This window comes from Planococcus citri, chromosome 2 (assembly GCF_950023065.1).
Source record: "Planococcus citri chromosome 2, ihPlaCitr1.1, whole genome shotgun sequence".
Taxonomy (NCBI): Eukaryota; Metazoa; Arthropoda; class Insecta; order Hemiptera; family Pseudococcidae; genus Planococcus; species Planococcus citri.
Window position 1 is genome coordinate 12094820 of NC_088678.1, and position 17114 is coordinate 12111933.

At 35.6% G+C, this 17114-nt stretch overlaps 1 protein-coding gene across 1 annotated transcript; it reads right to left on the minus strand.

The window, feature by feature from the left end:
- Positions 1 to 1184: 1184 nt before the first annotated feature.
- On the minus strand, positions 1185 to 16590 carry LOC135834678 (nose resistant to fluoxetine protein 6-like). Its single transcript, XM_065348624.1, has 14 exons — positions 16171 to 16590; positions 15765 to 15976; positions 15455 to 15675; positions 15295 to 15371; positions 14765 to 14967; positions 14524 to 14681; positions 14260 to 14428; positions 9843 to 10036; positions 9610 to 9751; positions 9335 to 9524; positions 9050 to 9195; positions 8783 to 8905; positions 7969 to 8670; positions 1185 to 1299 (listed from the first exon to the last, which is right to left on the minus strand). The coding sequence occupies exons 1-13, from the start codon at positions 16457 to 16459 to the stop codon at positions 8641 to 8643; spliced, it is 2154 nt and encodes a 717-aa protein (XP_065204696.1). The 5' UTR covers positions 16460 to 16590; the 3' UTR covers positions 1185 to 1299; positions 7969 to 8640.
- Positions 16591 to 17114: the final 524 nt, after the last annotated feature.

Genomic DNA, 17114 nt, shown 5'->3' on the forward strand with positions numbered 1-17114 from the left:
TATCTCTCCAGTCTAACAACAAATCATATGCTACCATTATTATCATTCACTGTGACCAACCGAAGTATTTAGCAGAAAACTTTTTTAGGGGTACCCGATATTTCTGTCCACCCTGTATGAGGTGGAAAATGCCTATTTATATTTCTTCAGTACTGACCAATGAGGTGATGAGGTTGGTAACAATGACGTGGTCAAGGTGCCAAATGAGCCTTCCAGCTTCTTTGTCAACTGGACCAACATGTAGTTCATTTTCGGAGATATCCGCAGATTGCCAGTTAATGTGTCCTTAATTCTCGTGAGCTCCGGCCCACAGTTTAAAGTGTTATTGTGTATGTTAATTAGTTTAGTGTAAAAGTTTAACATAAGTTAATTCCCCCAAGTTGATGTTTGTTTTAATCCCCAAACTCTGAGTCAGTTACTGTATTGTGTGAATGTGTGTCATATGACAATAAAAGCATTTATAACTATTTGGTGTGATAACTTATTGAGTTCTGTGTGTTCTACATAAATCCTAGGTGGGGTAAGTTGGTGTGTTCTATAATTAAGTATACCAGTAGTGCACGCAGTCAACTCAGTCATTAGATACGTACGTATATTCCTGGCAGACGACCATCTATTATTTTATCAGTTTATGGGTCTAAATTCGATTTTAACCTTATTATTATGGAATTTTTCAGAAATTGGAAACGCCAAAAACCCACTGGAAGCCCCAGAATACCATGAAATTATCATCAATCAACTCGAGAAGTCAAGAATAAAGTACAATCCACTTTTTTGCCTTTCAGAAGAATTTGATCCAATTTTGATTTTTTTCGCCGAGGTTAAACCGAGCCTAAATGTTAAAAAAATTTCCAAAAATGAAAAATGAATTTCAGCAGCTTAAATTTATACTGATGGTATGTTGTGGGGTCCTTTTTCAATTCAAAAATTTTTGTGATTCTTTGCTTGTAAAACATGTAAAATTTAAAAACATTACAACTTACTTTTGATCGCCCAAATGGATTGATTTCTCAAATGCGATTCGAACAATTCGAAGTCCTTTTTGCATTCGATATTCACACCCGGATCCATTCGAAATTTCTGTTGCGCTTCGAGAAACAGTTGCGGAATCCATTTTCTTCTAGGAAATGCTGATTCAGCAGACTGAGAACACTGATAATCGACATATTTCGAGGTTGACTTACTTTCATATTTAGTACACTCGGTATTATTTTCCAGGGATTTCACGAAACACAACCCAGCGATAACGAAGTAAGCCAAAATCATATAATAATTCATTATATGTACGTCGTACAATCACTAAAACATGAATGGTGATCACGTTATGAAAAATGATTTCAAAAAACACTTCGATGACAAATTTATGTAAAAAAATAGTTATTATACCTATTTTACAAGGTATAATTATAGGATCTTCTTAGTATTGCATGTAGATATTGTAAGTTTTAGATGCGTAAATTTGTCGGTGTAAGTGTACTTTGAGTAAAAAAATATGTCGTCAGCAATGCATACAAGTCTCAGATCGTGAAAATACAACGTTTTTCAATTCAACTAGGTACCTAACTTGAAGAATGACAGAATTACTTACTGAGTACCTACCTAATTAATGAAATAACGTTTTCACGAGAAAGGAGGGGGCGTCGAAATGTTCAATGGAATATCATCTTACGTAGAAATTCCTAAAAAAATAAATTTCGAAACACGAATAAATTTTGTGATGTTTACCAAAAGTTCGAGCTACGAGGCTAACTTTCATTTCACACTATTAATTAGGTAATTATACGCTGCATTTGTTCGGTTAATTTTTACAACCCTCCTCGTTCCCTCCTCCGTGAAAGTAAAGAAGGAATTAAAATAATTATACCTACCTACCTACCTACTTATTAATTGTAGTTCATGCGCACTATTTATACTGACGCAATTCGATTAATTCGTTAAATTTTGTGTAAATATGCTGAAGAAGAAAGTGTTGCTAGGTACATTGCATTAAATTACCAATTCGTACGTTTTTAATTACGTATTTTTATTCAAGTACGTAGGTAGGTCATTATATGTATTTCTGCTAAAATTACGATACAATTAAGTATGTGTCTGGCTATAAACAATTTATTCAAATTAAGTATTCTAAACTTATTTTCAAGTACCTACATATTTTACTTAATAAAATGAATATTACATTGTATTCTAGAAATTTTTTGTAAAACTTTTTAGCCTCGTGTAAAAGTATAACAATACCTACGATTGGGCACTATTTTCAGTTTGAAATTCAAGGTGAAATTTCAACAGCTCCGAACATTTTTTTCAAAAACTTGAGCAGAAAAATTGGGTAGGAAATCGATAATTTGAACTTTGGATCCACTGAGGTAACTTGATCTTTCCTTTTTAAATTTTTTTAAATTAGATATGGAACGTGGCAGAGAATTGTTGTGAACTAATTTTTTACCGGAGTTTCTCGATCAGTCATTTTTTTTGGGGGGGGAGGACTTTTTACTGAAACATTTTTGAACCGAAAGAAAGGGGGAATCTAAAGAAGATTCTGAAATATACCACCAACCAAAATTTCAAGTGCTGAAATTTATTTTTCGATTTTTGGAGAATTTTTGAAAATTCAAAGGGCATAGGTGAGTAAGAAGGGCGAATCGGCCCCCGGCACATACAATGTTGAAATTTTGGTGGTAGGTAGGTACCATCAAAGTACTTTAATCTGCCAAGTTACGGACCTGTATCTTGAGTGACTCTTGAGTAATGGGTTAATTACTCAAAAAGTCCTCAGACCTTTTTCTCCAGATTGGCTCGACCGATTTTTTTCAAACCTGGACCAGTGAGTAGCTATATACGAGAGGCTTCCATGAAAAAATGTTGAGTTCCCCCCCACCATTTTACCCCCCTCAAATACTCGACTCAAAATTTGAGTACCCTCCTTATCTATGAAGCATACTCGACACAATTTTTTAATTCACGTTTTTAGATACCTTATTGACTCAAGAAAAACATATCTTTTTTTCAGAAGTGTATCTCATTGGGGCCATAGTCAAAAACGAGGGGGAAATCAGTCATAAGGAACAAAAAAGGCCAAAAAACCCAATAATCCTCAACGCAACTGAGAAGCTGAAAGTTATTTTTTCAACAGATTACTTACTTTTTCGAGATAGAAAAAAACTATTACCAATAAGTATGCAATAAATCAATTGGACCCTCTATTTAGCTGCTGTGACCCCCCTCCCCCCTCTTTTTTGGGATTCAAAATAATCAAGGCAATATGGGTGTCATTTCCATATGATTCGAACCTCCTGAGCACGAATATGGTGTCAATTCTTTGATTAGAGGACCCTAAAGTCAGTTGACCCTTACGTTAGGCACTGCAGCCCCCCTCCCCTCTTATTTTTTGGGGTCCCGAACTTTTTAAACGAAGTGAACATCATTTTCAGACAAATCAAACTTGCTGAACACGAATATGATGTCTATAATCTTATAATTAGAGTTCCCCCAATGTCTCATTGGGAAGATCCATGCTTCAGAATGAAATATTTTAAAATCATTCCTTGAACGAAAAAAAAATCCAATTCCTATAGTAGGTACTCGTATAAACAAAAAGACATGTTTTACCTTACTCGTATCAACGAGCAGAAAAATAACCTAATGATATAATTACTTCACAATGACGTTTTTCTTGGCATGTTGAAGTCGAAACTCCAACCCCAACTAATATCAAGGATGTCAGGTTACCATTCAATAAAGGAATAGCGAGTGTGACTGTGATTCATTTTTGAAGTAAGCTTTCTCCCTCACTTCATACAAATATGGAGGGTGTTAGGGCGCCAATCCTTAAGTTCAGCCGATTTTATTCGCGCGTCTGGAAACAATAAGCACATTTCCTAAAAACTTGTGGATTCAAAAAAATGGGATTGGAGGGGTATAGTGACCCAACCCTAGGCTCAATTCACTTGGGGCCCTCTAATCAAATATTAGATGTGATATTCGTGTTCAGCAAGTTTGATTTGTCTGAAAATGATGTTCACTTCGTTTAAAAAGTTCGGGACCCCAAAAAATAAGAGAGGAGGGGGGCTGCAGTGCCTAACGTAAGGGTCAACTGACTTTAGGGTCCTCTAATCAAAGAATTGACACCATATTCGTGCTCAGGAGGTTCGAATCATATGGAAATGACACCCATATTGCCTTGATTATTTTGAATCCCAAAAAAGAGGGGGGAGGGGGGTCACAGCAGCTAAATAGAGGGTCCAATTGATTTATTGCATACTTATTGGTAATAGTTTTTTTCTATCTCGAAAAAGTAAGTAATCTGTTGAAAAAATAACTTTCAGCTTCTCAGTTGCGTTGAGGATTATTGGGTTTTTTGGCCTTTTTTGTTCCTTATGACTGATTTCCCCCTCGTTTTTGACTATGGCCCCAATGAGATACACTTCTGAAAAAAAGATATGTTTTTCTTGAGTCAATAAGGTATCTAAAAACGTGAATTAAAAAATTGTGTCGAGTATGCTTCATAGATAAGGAGGGTACTCAAATTTTGAGTCGAGTATTTGAGGGGGGTAAAATGGTGGGGGGGAACTCAACATTTTTTCATGGAAGCCTCTCGTATATAGCTACTCACTGGTCCAGGTTTGAAAAAAATCGGTCGAGCCAATCTGGAGAAAAAGGTCTGAGGACTTTTTGAGTAATTAACCCATTACTCAAGAGTCACTCAAGATACAGGTCCGTAACTTGGCAGATTAAAGTACTTTGATGGTACCTACCTACCACCAAAATTTCAACATTGTATGTGCCGGGGGCCGATTCGCCCTTCTTACTCACCTATGCCCTTTGGGGTAGTGATAGAAAAATTAAAATTTCAGCAGCTGAAATTCGGTTTGCAACAGATTTTCTACTTCTCCGGTCGATTGGTGACGGTTTCGAACGATTCATGAGCCTCCTTTCAGTTTTTCCAAAAAAAGTTGCTGTGAACAGTCTGAAAATGAAATTTAGCTCCATGTGATCTGAAATTTTTCATCTTTGCGACCTTTCGATCAATTTAGGCACGTGTTTTCAATATTTTTTTGGGTCGGTTCAAATCTAAAATTTTCTTCGGTGTTTATTTTTCAAAAAAAAAGATTAAGGAAAAATCGTCAATTATTGTAAACGCGTGGATGGAGTTCTCCAGTAGACTTTGATTTTTTTCCTTCTTTTATTCTTCAAAATAAAATCAAGAATACTTTTACCTCCATCCCTGGAGAAAATATTGGATTTGAACTGGCACAAAAATATTTTAAAACTTTAGTTATGCGCCTTAATCAATCAATTTTTTTTTTCTAAAACTTGAGAAACCAAAAATCCACTCTCAAGGCTCTAGAACTGTCGACTTAGGTGATCGAAAATATTATACAAACCAAATTTCAGCTTTCTATAGGTCAATTTTCTGAAATATTGATTTTTCGGTACGTATTTTTGACCCTTTTATTTTCAAAAATACGCCAAAAATCGAATGAATTTCAACAAGGGGTGCGGTTAGAGCGTATTCTTGACGAGCGATTCTTCATTTATGACTTGGGAGGAGGAGGGGTTTTTTTAAAAAAATCATTCTGTCTTGCTATAAAAAATGTATTTCTTAGAATCTCAGAACTTTTACTCAAAATCATTGCATATATTAATACTTGTGCCGGATATGTAACCCCCCCCCCCCTAATCAAAATGAGACCTCTGTTTATCTGAACGGACCCCCATCCCTCCCTATTTTTTGAATTATATAGCTTTGCTTTTTTGAAATACTTCAACTTCGAACTTGGAACTTTTCCTTAAGACTATTGGATTTAATTGGTATTTGTGCCGAAAGTGTAAGACCCCCCCCCAATCAGAATAGAACCCTCCCACCACAATTTTGTTTTACATGCTTATAGTCCGGCATATGACAATAAGAGTACTTGCACCCCCCCCCCGCCGGTCCTCCGGGACAATTTTTTTCTTAAAGGGGACTTCCTAAGGAACATTTTTAAGCAAACTTGCCCAAAAAAAGGTTGGCCTTACTTACAAAATGGCGGCCATTTTAATTGACAGGTCAGCCCAAATCGCAGATTTTGCGTTTTAACATAGAACTTGCACGAACTTTTTCAAGCTTTACAATGGTAGATCGAAATATCATGCAAAAATTTATCACCTCTCAAAATTTCAAGTGCTGAAGTGCGTTTTTCGATTTTTGGTGAATTTTTGAAAATCAAATTTTGGCCAAAAATGAGGGGAAAAATCAAAATTTTACCAAATTGACCAAGAAAGCTGAAGTTTGGGATATACCCTATTTTCGACATGCCAAATCGATTGGAAACGGTTTCAACTCGTTTTGAGCAGTTCTGAAGCCTCCAGCAGATTTTTGAAACTCGAAATTCCCACGAAATTCCCTCAAATTGGAGTTGTGAAGCTGAAATTTATTCTAAAAACTAATTTCAATACGCTACGAAGTATTGTAGATGAATTTTTTGGCGTTTTGGAGCCTCCAGCGACTTTTTGAAAATTCCTGAAGCCTCCAGCAGATATTTGAAACTTTAAATTTTCACAAAATTTTATCAAATGGAGATGGAAAGCTGAAATTTACTCTACACTCCAATTTTGACACCCTCTGAAGACGACTTCAGAGCCTCCAGCGACTTTTTTGAAAATTACTGGAGCCTTCAGCAGATTTTTGAAACATTAAATTTTCACAAAATTTCATCAAATGGAGATGGAAAGCTGAAATTTACTCTACACTCCAATTTTAACACCCTCTGAAGACGACTTCAGGTGGATTCAAGTCATTTTAGAGCCTCCGGCGACTTTTATGAAAATTACTGGAGCCTCCAGTAGATTTTTGAAACTTGAAATTTCCCCAACATTAATTTATCAAATGGAGTTGGCAAGCTGAAGTTTACTTCACAGACTACATGGTGGTTGAAATGGTTTTGAAGCTTCGAGCTACTTTTAGGAAATTTCAATATTTCAAAAAAAACACCATACAGCCCTTCAAAAAGTCGCTGAAGGCTCCAAAACGTTTTGAAATACACCAGCAGTCAACTTCGTAGCGTATTGAAATTAGTTTTCAGAATGAATTTCGACTCTCCATCTCAGTTTGATGAAAATTTGGTGAAATTTCAAGTTTCAAAAATCCACTGGAGGATCCAGTAATTTTCAAAAAAGTCGCTGGAGGCCCTAAAATGACTTGAACCCACCTGAAGTCGTCTTCACAGGGTGTTAAAATTGGAGTGTAGTGTACATTTCAGCTTTCCATCTCCATTTGATGAAATTTTGAGAAAATTTAAAGTTTCAAACATCTGCTGGAGGCTTCAGGAATTTTCAATTGTCGCTGGAGGCTCCAAAACGACTTGAAATTTACCTGCAGTACTTTGTAGCGTACCTATTGAAATTAGTTTTTAGAGTAAATTTCAGCTTTACAACTCCATCTTAATGAAATTTTGTGAGAATTTCGAGTTTCAAAAATCTGCTGGAGGCTCCAGAACTGCTCAAAACGGGTTGAAACCGTTTCCAATCGATTTGGCATGTCGAAAATAGGATATATCCTCAATTTCAGCTTTCTTGGTCAATTTGGTAAAATTTTGATTTTTTTCCCTCATTTTTGGCTTTAATTTGATTTTCAAAAATTCGCCAAAAATCGAAAAAGGCATTTTGGCACTTGAAATTTTGAGAGATGATAAATTTTTGCATGATCTATCGATCTACCTTTGTAAAGTTTGAAAAATTTCGTGCAAGTCCTATGTTGAAACGCAAAATCTGCGATTTCGGCTGAACTGTCAATCGAAATGGCCCCCATTTTGTAAGTAAGGCAAACTTTTTTTTGGGCAAGTTTGCATTAAAGTGTTCCTTAGAATGTCCCCTTTAAGAAAAAAGGTGTCCCGGAGGATCGGCGGGGGGGGGGGTGCAATTACTCCTATTGTCATATGCCGGACTATTACAAAGATCAAAAAATGGACAAAAAATTAAATGAGTACTTACTTCAGATGTCTAGGTATGAAGCGCGAACCAAGTTGCAACGAATGATAAAAAAATAATTCCAATGGAACACCAGGCAAGTATGAGAGGAATTTTATAAAAATTGAATAAAACACCATTTACTTCACATCATCAATAACCAAAATTATACTGACAGACGACGAAAATGCCCACAGTATAATGATAAGGAGATATACATATAAATTAAGTATGTGAACACTGTACTGTTACGTCATTTCCCTTCATGATGCCGCAAAGTCACCTAGCTGATAAAACGCAACAACTGATTGCGAATTTTTTTTTCTTGAAAAATATAATGTCACAGAAAAGGGTCAACTTGAAAACAATTTGATAGGTAAATTATTTGTTTGATTACAAGTACTCACTTAATAAATGTAAATAAGTTAGGTATTATTGAATGAAATGAAAAATAATTAATTTTTTTTAAAATACCGTTGTCATATAGGTTCATGGTTTGTATAAAACGCTAGTAAATGAGATGATTGAGGGACTAGGGCACAATGAGGAAGATGAGATGCTAAGGTATAGGTATGGTTGTAGGTAGAGAAGTACCTCGCATCAGTATCTAAATGAATCCTTCAATCTTCAGAAAATGTAGACATCAGACACTAAGGTTGCAGGTACTTTTCAAGTTCAAATCATCATTTTTGTCAATCAGTCTTCTTTCTGTTCTGGCTCAGCAAACTTTCCATAAAACATCCCATATTAAATCGTTGTAGGTTTAAAAATAGAGTATTTTTGAGATTTTGAGATGAAATTGCAAATATGAAGGTATGTAAACATCTAAGTAACTTACCTCAGATCTAAATAATTTTCTTTTAATTATCATTTTCAAGTTCAGAACTGGAGCTTCGATGAATAAATGCAGAACTAATCCAATTGCATAGGAGCACATAATGTCACCTAATGTCCACCATAACTGAATCATGAAACAATAAAAAAAATAGAAGTTGGAGTAGGTGGATTGAAAATTTAAACACTCAAAAAGCATATCTGGAGTACCTAAGTAAATTTTAATTTAATATTTTAAAACATTTGCTTATTGCTCGTATACCCTACTTACCACAGTTCTCACACCTAAAACAGAAGTTGGTTCTTTTTGAATAGAAGAGTGATACAACTGAATTACTGTATTGAGCAGAAACACTGAATATGTAAGACGACCCAATGGAATCCATACTTTCCATTCGACCAGCTTTGTAAATATTCCTGTCAACACAGTATAGGATCCCATTTGATTAAAGTTACCCATCTCCTAATTATGCCTTCTCCCGGATGCCTGCCTGTTGTCACATTGGTAAGCCTACAGGGAGCTCTCTCACAATGTATTTTATTCTCATCTACTTACCCAATCCTGATGTAAGATATAAACAAGCAAAGGTAGCGTGAAAAGTCACAAATAAGGAGCGACTCAAAGCAGCATACAGAGCATTTTCGTATCTGTTGTATTTTCTCCCAAATCTATAAAACAAACACCCGTACTGCTGATTTGCTCCACTTATCAACAAAGACAAGAACAAAAATAAATAAATTTGGATCTAAAATCAGAAAAGCAGAACAACGATAACAGATAATGTTATTGAAATGAAAGTTTTACATTCTCAGAACATTGAACTCACGTACATTGGTGAATTTATTTCCTTTATCTGTCATCAATTTAACGACATATGCGGTCATGAATCCAATTAGGTAAGGTGCACATCTGGTAAATGGTATGGTGTATAAGCCAGTGAATTCTTTATCTGCTCTCATGTCCTCCACCACACTAAAAATATAGGTATATAACTTTGATGCAGAAAAAAATATCCCTTGACTTATTGTTACCCAGTCAAAGTTGAGTGGATTTCGTTTCTTACCTGAAGTAAGGCTTTAAAGTTCCATGAAACCTGTTTAGGTAAGCAATGAAAAATGTTATGATGATTGAGATCACAAACAAAAGGGCTGTTGCAAGAATACCTTTTCTTTCATTTTTTGAAGCAATGTAAACTATAATTACTCCTATAATGGCCAACTGAATATCCAATGAGATGTAGTAACTGGAAATTAAGCACTGTGGATAACATATAAAATGAGAGTATTATAACAGGTACGAAGCTTTAGCAAAAATTTTCAACAATCCCACAAAAAAGCAAGAATAATTATTGTTAGGTAATTTTTGTAAAAAGCAGGACTTTTTGGCAAATTGGAAAAAAATCAATTAACTTTCTGACATTGTGTCAGACTTTTAAGAATCAGGAAAAAAATCATGTTGACTTTCTGGCATTAGGTATAGGTACCTAGTTATGTCAGAGTGTTAAAACTCAGGACAGAAATCTTAAGTAGGTAGTTGAAATTTATAATCAGACTTGAGTAGAGAAATCATCAAATTACTAAAATTGTACCTACTGCCTACCAGCCTCCCAAAAATTACTCTGATTTTTTTGCTTTTTTAAAATTTGGAATTTCAAGCATCGAATCGACTTAAGCAAAAAACATATTCATGATTTACAAATTTCTTAAGAGAAAAGACTTTAAGCTGATTTTCAGATATGATCAAGATCCAATCAGGTGTTCCTTGTTGGATCTGATGAGGTCTGAGCAGATCTAATTGGATCTGGTCTCAAGGTATGTAACTGGACCTCCCCTAACACCCGCTCTAAAACGAATTGATAGCACTTGTAAATAGATTATATAACAATGTAATAAAGTAAACATTCTCCCCAAATATATCTTATTTAATTTAATTTAATCTATATAGTACAATGTATGTATATTATTGTAGCACTACCCTAAGCTGAAGGATGGAAGAAACCTATGGTATATGTCCGTTCTCAGCATTCAAATTTACTGCAACGTTATCCACTATGTAAAGTGGGACCGAGTGTTCCCACTTTCACACATAAGAAATAATATCCTTTTGGACAATCCTGCTCTAGGAGATCTCTTTCTGAGGTAGTTAAGGGTACAGTGGTGCCCGGAGACCTCCTAGGCCTACCCCAAAATGGGAGACGGGTCGGGGGTCGCTCCAAATCCGCGGAAGGGGGGAATGGGCTACATCCTAGGGTGACCACTCCCTCAACCCCGAAGTGGTGGGAGCGATTCTGGGATACTGCCTAGGAGCTCCGGGCCTTTGGCCTGGTGCTGGGGGGGTGGGTCAGCAGTCCCAACCAAAACTGGGGCCCCCCACTCACTTCGGCTCCAGGACCACTGGGTGGCCGAACCGTCCCCTCCCCCTCCTAGTTTTAAGCAAAATTGAAACACTCCTAATCTTGGCTTAGTTTAAGTTGTACATAGTTTTTATAGCTAAATTTTAGTATTAAGTTTGTCATTTAGTATTAGAATATACATCACCCTCCCCTTAAACTTAAGATTGTACTGATATTATCTCTGCGGAAGGGGCGGGGCTTAGGCCCCACCCCCTCACCGCAGGGATAAGTAATTATAAGATGTAAATAATATTCAAAATAAACCCTTTTTTTTAAAAAAAAAAAAAAAAAATTGGATCTGGTCAGGTCAGATCAAATTGAAGCCATTGATTGTTTGGATCTAATGAGATCTAATTGGATTCAATAACTTTCCACTGTGAAGTGAAAACACAATCAATTTCACAAAGAATTAATTGAATTGATGAGAACTGAAAGAGTTCCAGCCACATTTTGGCATTTTTCAGAGAAGACAAAGAACTGATTTATTCAAAAACCAAAAAAAAAAAACAATACTCAAAATACATTTGCAAAAAAATGAAAAAGGCCAAAATGTAACTGGATTCCTTTCAGTCCTTATTAGTCCTTACTAGCTGGGGACCCTGCTTAAGGATCTATTGAACCCCTCCGTCGATCCTAACGGGACAACTTTTTTCTTAAAGGGGGAGTCCTAAGGAACATTTCTAGCCCTTGTACTCAAAAAACCAATTTGGATTCAGAGAAAAGCACTCCACAGTTGAGCAAGCACATAGAGTGACATATGAAATTGTCACTTCTCTAGAAAGGAAAGAGGTTTGTGCTGCCTCCTTTCTTGACATTCAGCAGGCCTTTGACAAAGTGTGGCCTGTGGCATCTGGGCCTACTTCCCTATTTGGGCCCTACTAATGAGGAGACAGTCTTGTGCACATTTGCAGATGATACTGCAATTTTGAGCAGGAGCAAATGCATAAAGGGAGCTACTCAGCAGATGCAGAATCATTTACAAGATATTGAAGCATGGTTACAGAGGTGGCATATTGAAGTAAATCTCACAAAATCTACAAATATTACCTTCACAATGAAGAAATGCTCTACTTTACCAGTTAGGCTGAATGGTACAGAGTTGCCAATAAAAGAATCAGTAAAATACCTTGGTTTGCATTTTGATAGGACTATGACATGGAAAACTCATTTATGAAGACAAAGAGAAAGGAAATGGATTTGAAATTCAAGAAAATGCTTTGGTTATTGGGTAGAAAATCCAAGCTTTCTCTCTCAATTCGCGCAGTGGCAAAATAAAACTAGTTATTTGTTCACGTTTTGTCAGTTTTGTGACATCTCATCAGGTCTGGCCACTCATTGGCTGGAATTTTTGCCATTGTGGCAATTTAACAGACAAAATTCAAATGCTCGTCGCTCATTGGCCAAATTTTGCCATTTTGCTAGTTTTTTTTTTTTCATTTGTTCACCTTTTGTCATGGCAAAATAAATTGCCACTCGCGAGAATCAGGCTAGAAAACAAACTACTCTTATACAAAAGTATAATTCAACCAATTTGGACGTATGGATGCCAGTTATGGGGCACTGCCAAAGGCACTAACATCGAAATAATCCAACAATTTCAAAATAAAACCCTGCGCTGTATTGCTGAAGCTCCATGGTTTACAACGAACCAGTCCATTCACAATCATTGCAACATTAAAGCAGTCAAACCCAGTATCACAAAAATTAGTGAAAAATATAAACTCCGTCTGGAAAAGCGTGAAAATATCAACGCTGATTATGCTATTGGACAACAGCACAACCATAAGAAGACTCCAAAAACAGCATGTGCTGGACTTATGATTAAAGTGTTGCATCCAATGGGATGTAGCACAGATGTTAATTAATTATACTTATGTGTTGTAAGGGTTAAATCTCGGTATTTTAGGGTATTAAGCCCTAGAACTAACCTTGCCACCCTTCTAGATGTTTAATGACCTGCTCGGCCGTATAGGCCTCGAATACCACAAGATAGGTAACTACCTATTCTCAATTCCCCTACTTTGTAGATTAACAAGCAGAAGACAAACACAGTGATATTTCTATGATGTATTTATTCCACTCATTAATGTACAAGACATTGAATGTTACTACAATTACAATAAAATACCATTCCCTAAAGAGAGAGAGATTCTGCTAAAGGCGTTTCCTATACGTTGAATAAAGCCAGCGTTAAAGCTCTACTTAACAAGAATAATAAAAGTAAACTGGGAGCCGGCTCGCTCCGGCAATCTCAGCCATCGTCTCCGCTGAACTAACACACCAGATGGCGCTGTGCTAGTTCAGTGTTGCCACCTGCCTGGGCATCAATTTACCATTACCAGAGTGGTAACATGGAGTCCCAAGTACCCTCTACAATGTTCACTAAATTAATTTCAGAGGGTGTTAAAATTGGAGCGTACAGTAAATTTCAGCTTTCCATCTCCATTTGATGAAAATTTTGTGAAAATTTAAAGTTTCAAAAATCTAATGGAGGCTCCAGGAATTTTCAAAAAGTTGCTGGAGGCTCCAAAACGACTTGAAATCCCCTGCAGTTGACATTGTAGCATATTGAAATTAAATTTCAGCTTTCCAACTCCATTTTGGTGAAATTTTGTGGGAATTTCGAGTTTCAAAAATCTACTGCAGACTCCAGAACTGCTCAAACCGGTTTGAAACAGTTTCCAATCAATTTGGCATGTCAAAATAGGCTATAAATTATAATCCAAATTTCAGCTTTCTTGAACAATTTGGTAAAATTTTGATTTTTCCCTCACTTTTGACTCAAATTTGATTTTCAAAAATTCACCAAAAATCAAAAAACGCACTTTAGCACTTGAAATTTTGACGGGTGATAAATTTTTGCCTGATCTTTGGGTCTACCTTAGTAAGGTTTGGAAAATTTTGTGCAAGTCCTACGTTGGAAAGCAAAATTCGCTATTTCGGCTGACCTGTCAATCGAAATGGCCATCATTTTGTAAGTAGGGCTACTTTTTTTGAGTACAAGGGCTAGAGAAAGGTTCCTTAAGACGCCCTTAAGTGGGCTTTCCGACTATACCGAATGTAAGTACATATTTATAACATGGCGTACTTGTTGATCAGTTCTAACAACGTTATTGATTGCCAACAAACTGGCCCACCAGCTTCGCATGCAATTGTTAACTTCTCTAGTTATCTTGTAATTCCATAACGGACCATCTCCGGTGTATGGTAATATGAATATGATGTATAACATTAAAATACCAAACACTGGAATCATTCTGTAAATAATTCCTTTATAAGTATGTACCTACTTATAAGAATTTGTTGAAATTAAAACATTTCAAAGTTTACGAAGCCAAGGCGCATTATATACCTTATCCATCTCAACATAACGTTGAAAAATGATAACAACTTCCCGTTTCTTGCAGTTGATGTTAGGTGAGAATGAAACGTCAAAAATCCACTAATCATAAAAAATACATCCACTATATGCATAACATTGATGAAATCATAATCATGAGTATTGTAAAACTGTAAAAATCCCAATAAGTAGGTAGGTAGATAAAAATGTCAAAATTTACAAAAAAAAAAAAACCAAAACTCTAGGTACGCACTTCTTCCGTTACAAGAGCATTAGTTGTAGGATACCCTAGGATATGGCAATAACGATGGTAGAAAATTAAAACCGACATGTGGACGATTTTGAGAAAATGTAATGCAGCGTATTCTTTAGCTTCTGTTTTAATTAGGTTTTTGAAATTTCTGGTTATAGAAAATATTTCAGTTGCTTGATTGAAAAAATTGTTGCTTGGTTCATCTAATTTGTGCAAGAGAAGATTATACATATAAGTTATTTAAAAAACACATATCGTAGCAGAAAATTATTGATTTAGATCAGATTTCAATAGGTACATTACTTTTAGAGCTGATAAAATCTGATTTTTCAGATCAGAAAAAAACCTGATCAGATCCGGACATTCTCAGGATATAAGATCTGGCTATACATTTAATCAAAATGCAAGTTCTGATCAGATTAGTTTGTTCAGATCTGATCAGATCCAATAATTTTCCTTTGGCTACTTTTTGAAGTACATATTTAAGTTAAAGCATCAACACTGCTCTGTTCTCATACCCGCTTACTTACCATCATTATTAGCAGCAGTTGAAGTATCATACATAGTTGAACCAATCGAAAGTAAGAATATTGATATAAGCAACCACCTAAATAAATTATAGAGATAGATAATAGGTATTATTTTTTATGAGGAAGCTGAACTATTTACTCGATCAACAGTGTAACTGACCCAACTATATAATATCCTTGAGGATAGGTAATCTCTTCGTTAACCTTAACCTTACAAAACACAGGGCTCACATTTACCGATATTTGAAATCCTTGAGTGTCAAATATTGGACCCAATGTTTTGTCAAGAGAAACTTCCACATCGTTTGGTTTGCAAGATGAAGGTATGCACACAGCAAATTTTAATTTTTTTCGATCAACTCTGGCCGGATTTTTTTCATACTACGAGCATAAGTTCATCGATGTATTAGATTGACAAAGACTTACCATACCTATCTAATTCATTACTCAATACTCATGGATTGTTTTACCATCGTTATAACTTCCCAAGCAGAAATCATTCCATCAGGTTTTTCGACGATTTCATGTTGTAATACATGAGGAAAATTATAAATCACTTCAACGAGACAGTATTGTCCTTTGACCCCGTGTGAAGAAATATCCAAACATTCGTCGTAATTTCCCATATAGTTGACTGTGCCAGAAAGGATACCACCTAACGGCCATTCTGATGATTCTTTCACTAAAAAAGATCATGACAAGTCCTTCTAAAAAATACGTTGGCAAGTAGGTCTAGTCGCCTAATCTATAGATTGAATCTCGACTCATTCCTCTTTTTCGCAATTTTTAAAATTGTGGAAAGGTGGAAATGCAGAACACAATGAACCAAAAAATCTTTTTAAAAATATGAGTAAGATAGTACAATACAGAACTCACTTTTAATTGCCCACATAGATTGATTTTTCAGATGCAATTGAAACCGTTCGAAATCCCTTTTGCATTCATTGTTCACGTTGTAATCCATTCGAAATTTCTGTTGCGCTTCGAGAAACAGCTCCGAAATCCATTTTTTTCTAAATCCATTAGCTTGAGAACTCGAACGATCCAAATCTTTCGATATTAATTTGCTGTCACATTCGGAAAATTCGGTATTATTTTCTAGAGTATTTGCGAAAAACAATTCGACAGTAACGAAAATATAAGCAACAATCATTCGGTACTTCATGATTCAATTAGGTATTCTAACAAGTAAGTGAGGTCTTTTAACTAAGTATAGCGAAAATGAAAAAAATAATACTTTGAAAACTAAATTAGGTAAGTAGGTGGTAGGTATGGTACTCATGAAATAGTCATACGTGTGCTATGAGTAGGTAGGTATTGTAATAATATGGATACCTACTTAGATACACAAATTATTCATGGCCTTGTTTTGAAATACACTGATAATGAGTATCTAAGAACGAAAACCGCTTCAATGTATGTATTTGTGACGTAAAAGTTTCAGATCATTAATATATGTCTAATATTTTTTATTATTTTATTGCTTCAAGTTACTAAGAATTGGACTAGGTACCTACTTGAATTCATGACGTTAGATAGTCATATGACTTCATCAAAATAAGTAATAAACCTTGGGATACAGGGTGCCTAGAAATATCGTGAACCCCTAATAAAGTTTTCTGCTAAATAAATTTCGGTTGGTCACAGTGAATGATAATAATGATAGCACATGATTGGTTGTTGGACTGAGATGATAACATTCCACCAATCATATGCCAACCTGTATTTTTAATGAAAAACTATCTTAGAGGTTCAGGTACACGAACGGTATCTACCGATGTCAACGCGCCCAAGTAAAAATTAATATGTATTACCTATCG

Coding starts and splice junctions, on each gene's coding strand:
- LOC135834678 (XM_065348624.1), bottom strand. CDS start 16,459: ATGAAGTACCGAATGATTGTTGCTTATATTTTCGTTACTGTCGAATTG. Junction 15,676..15,764: donor CTTGGGAAGTTATAACGATG/GTAAAACAATCC, acceptor TTATGCTCGTAG/TATGAAAAAAATCCGGCCAG. Junction 14,968..15,294: donor AACTGCTGCTAATAATGATG/GTAAGTAAGCGG, acceptor TGCACAAATTAG/ATGAACCAAGCAACAATTTT.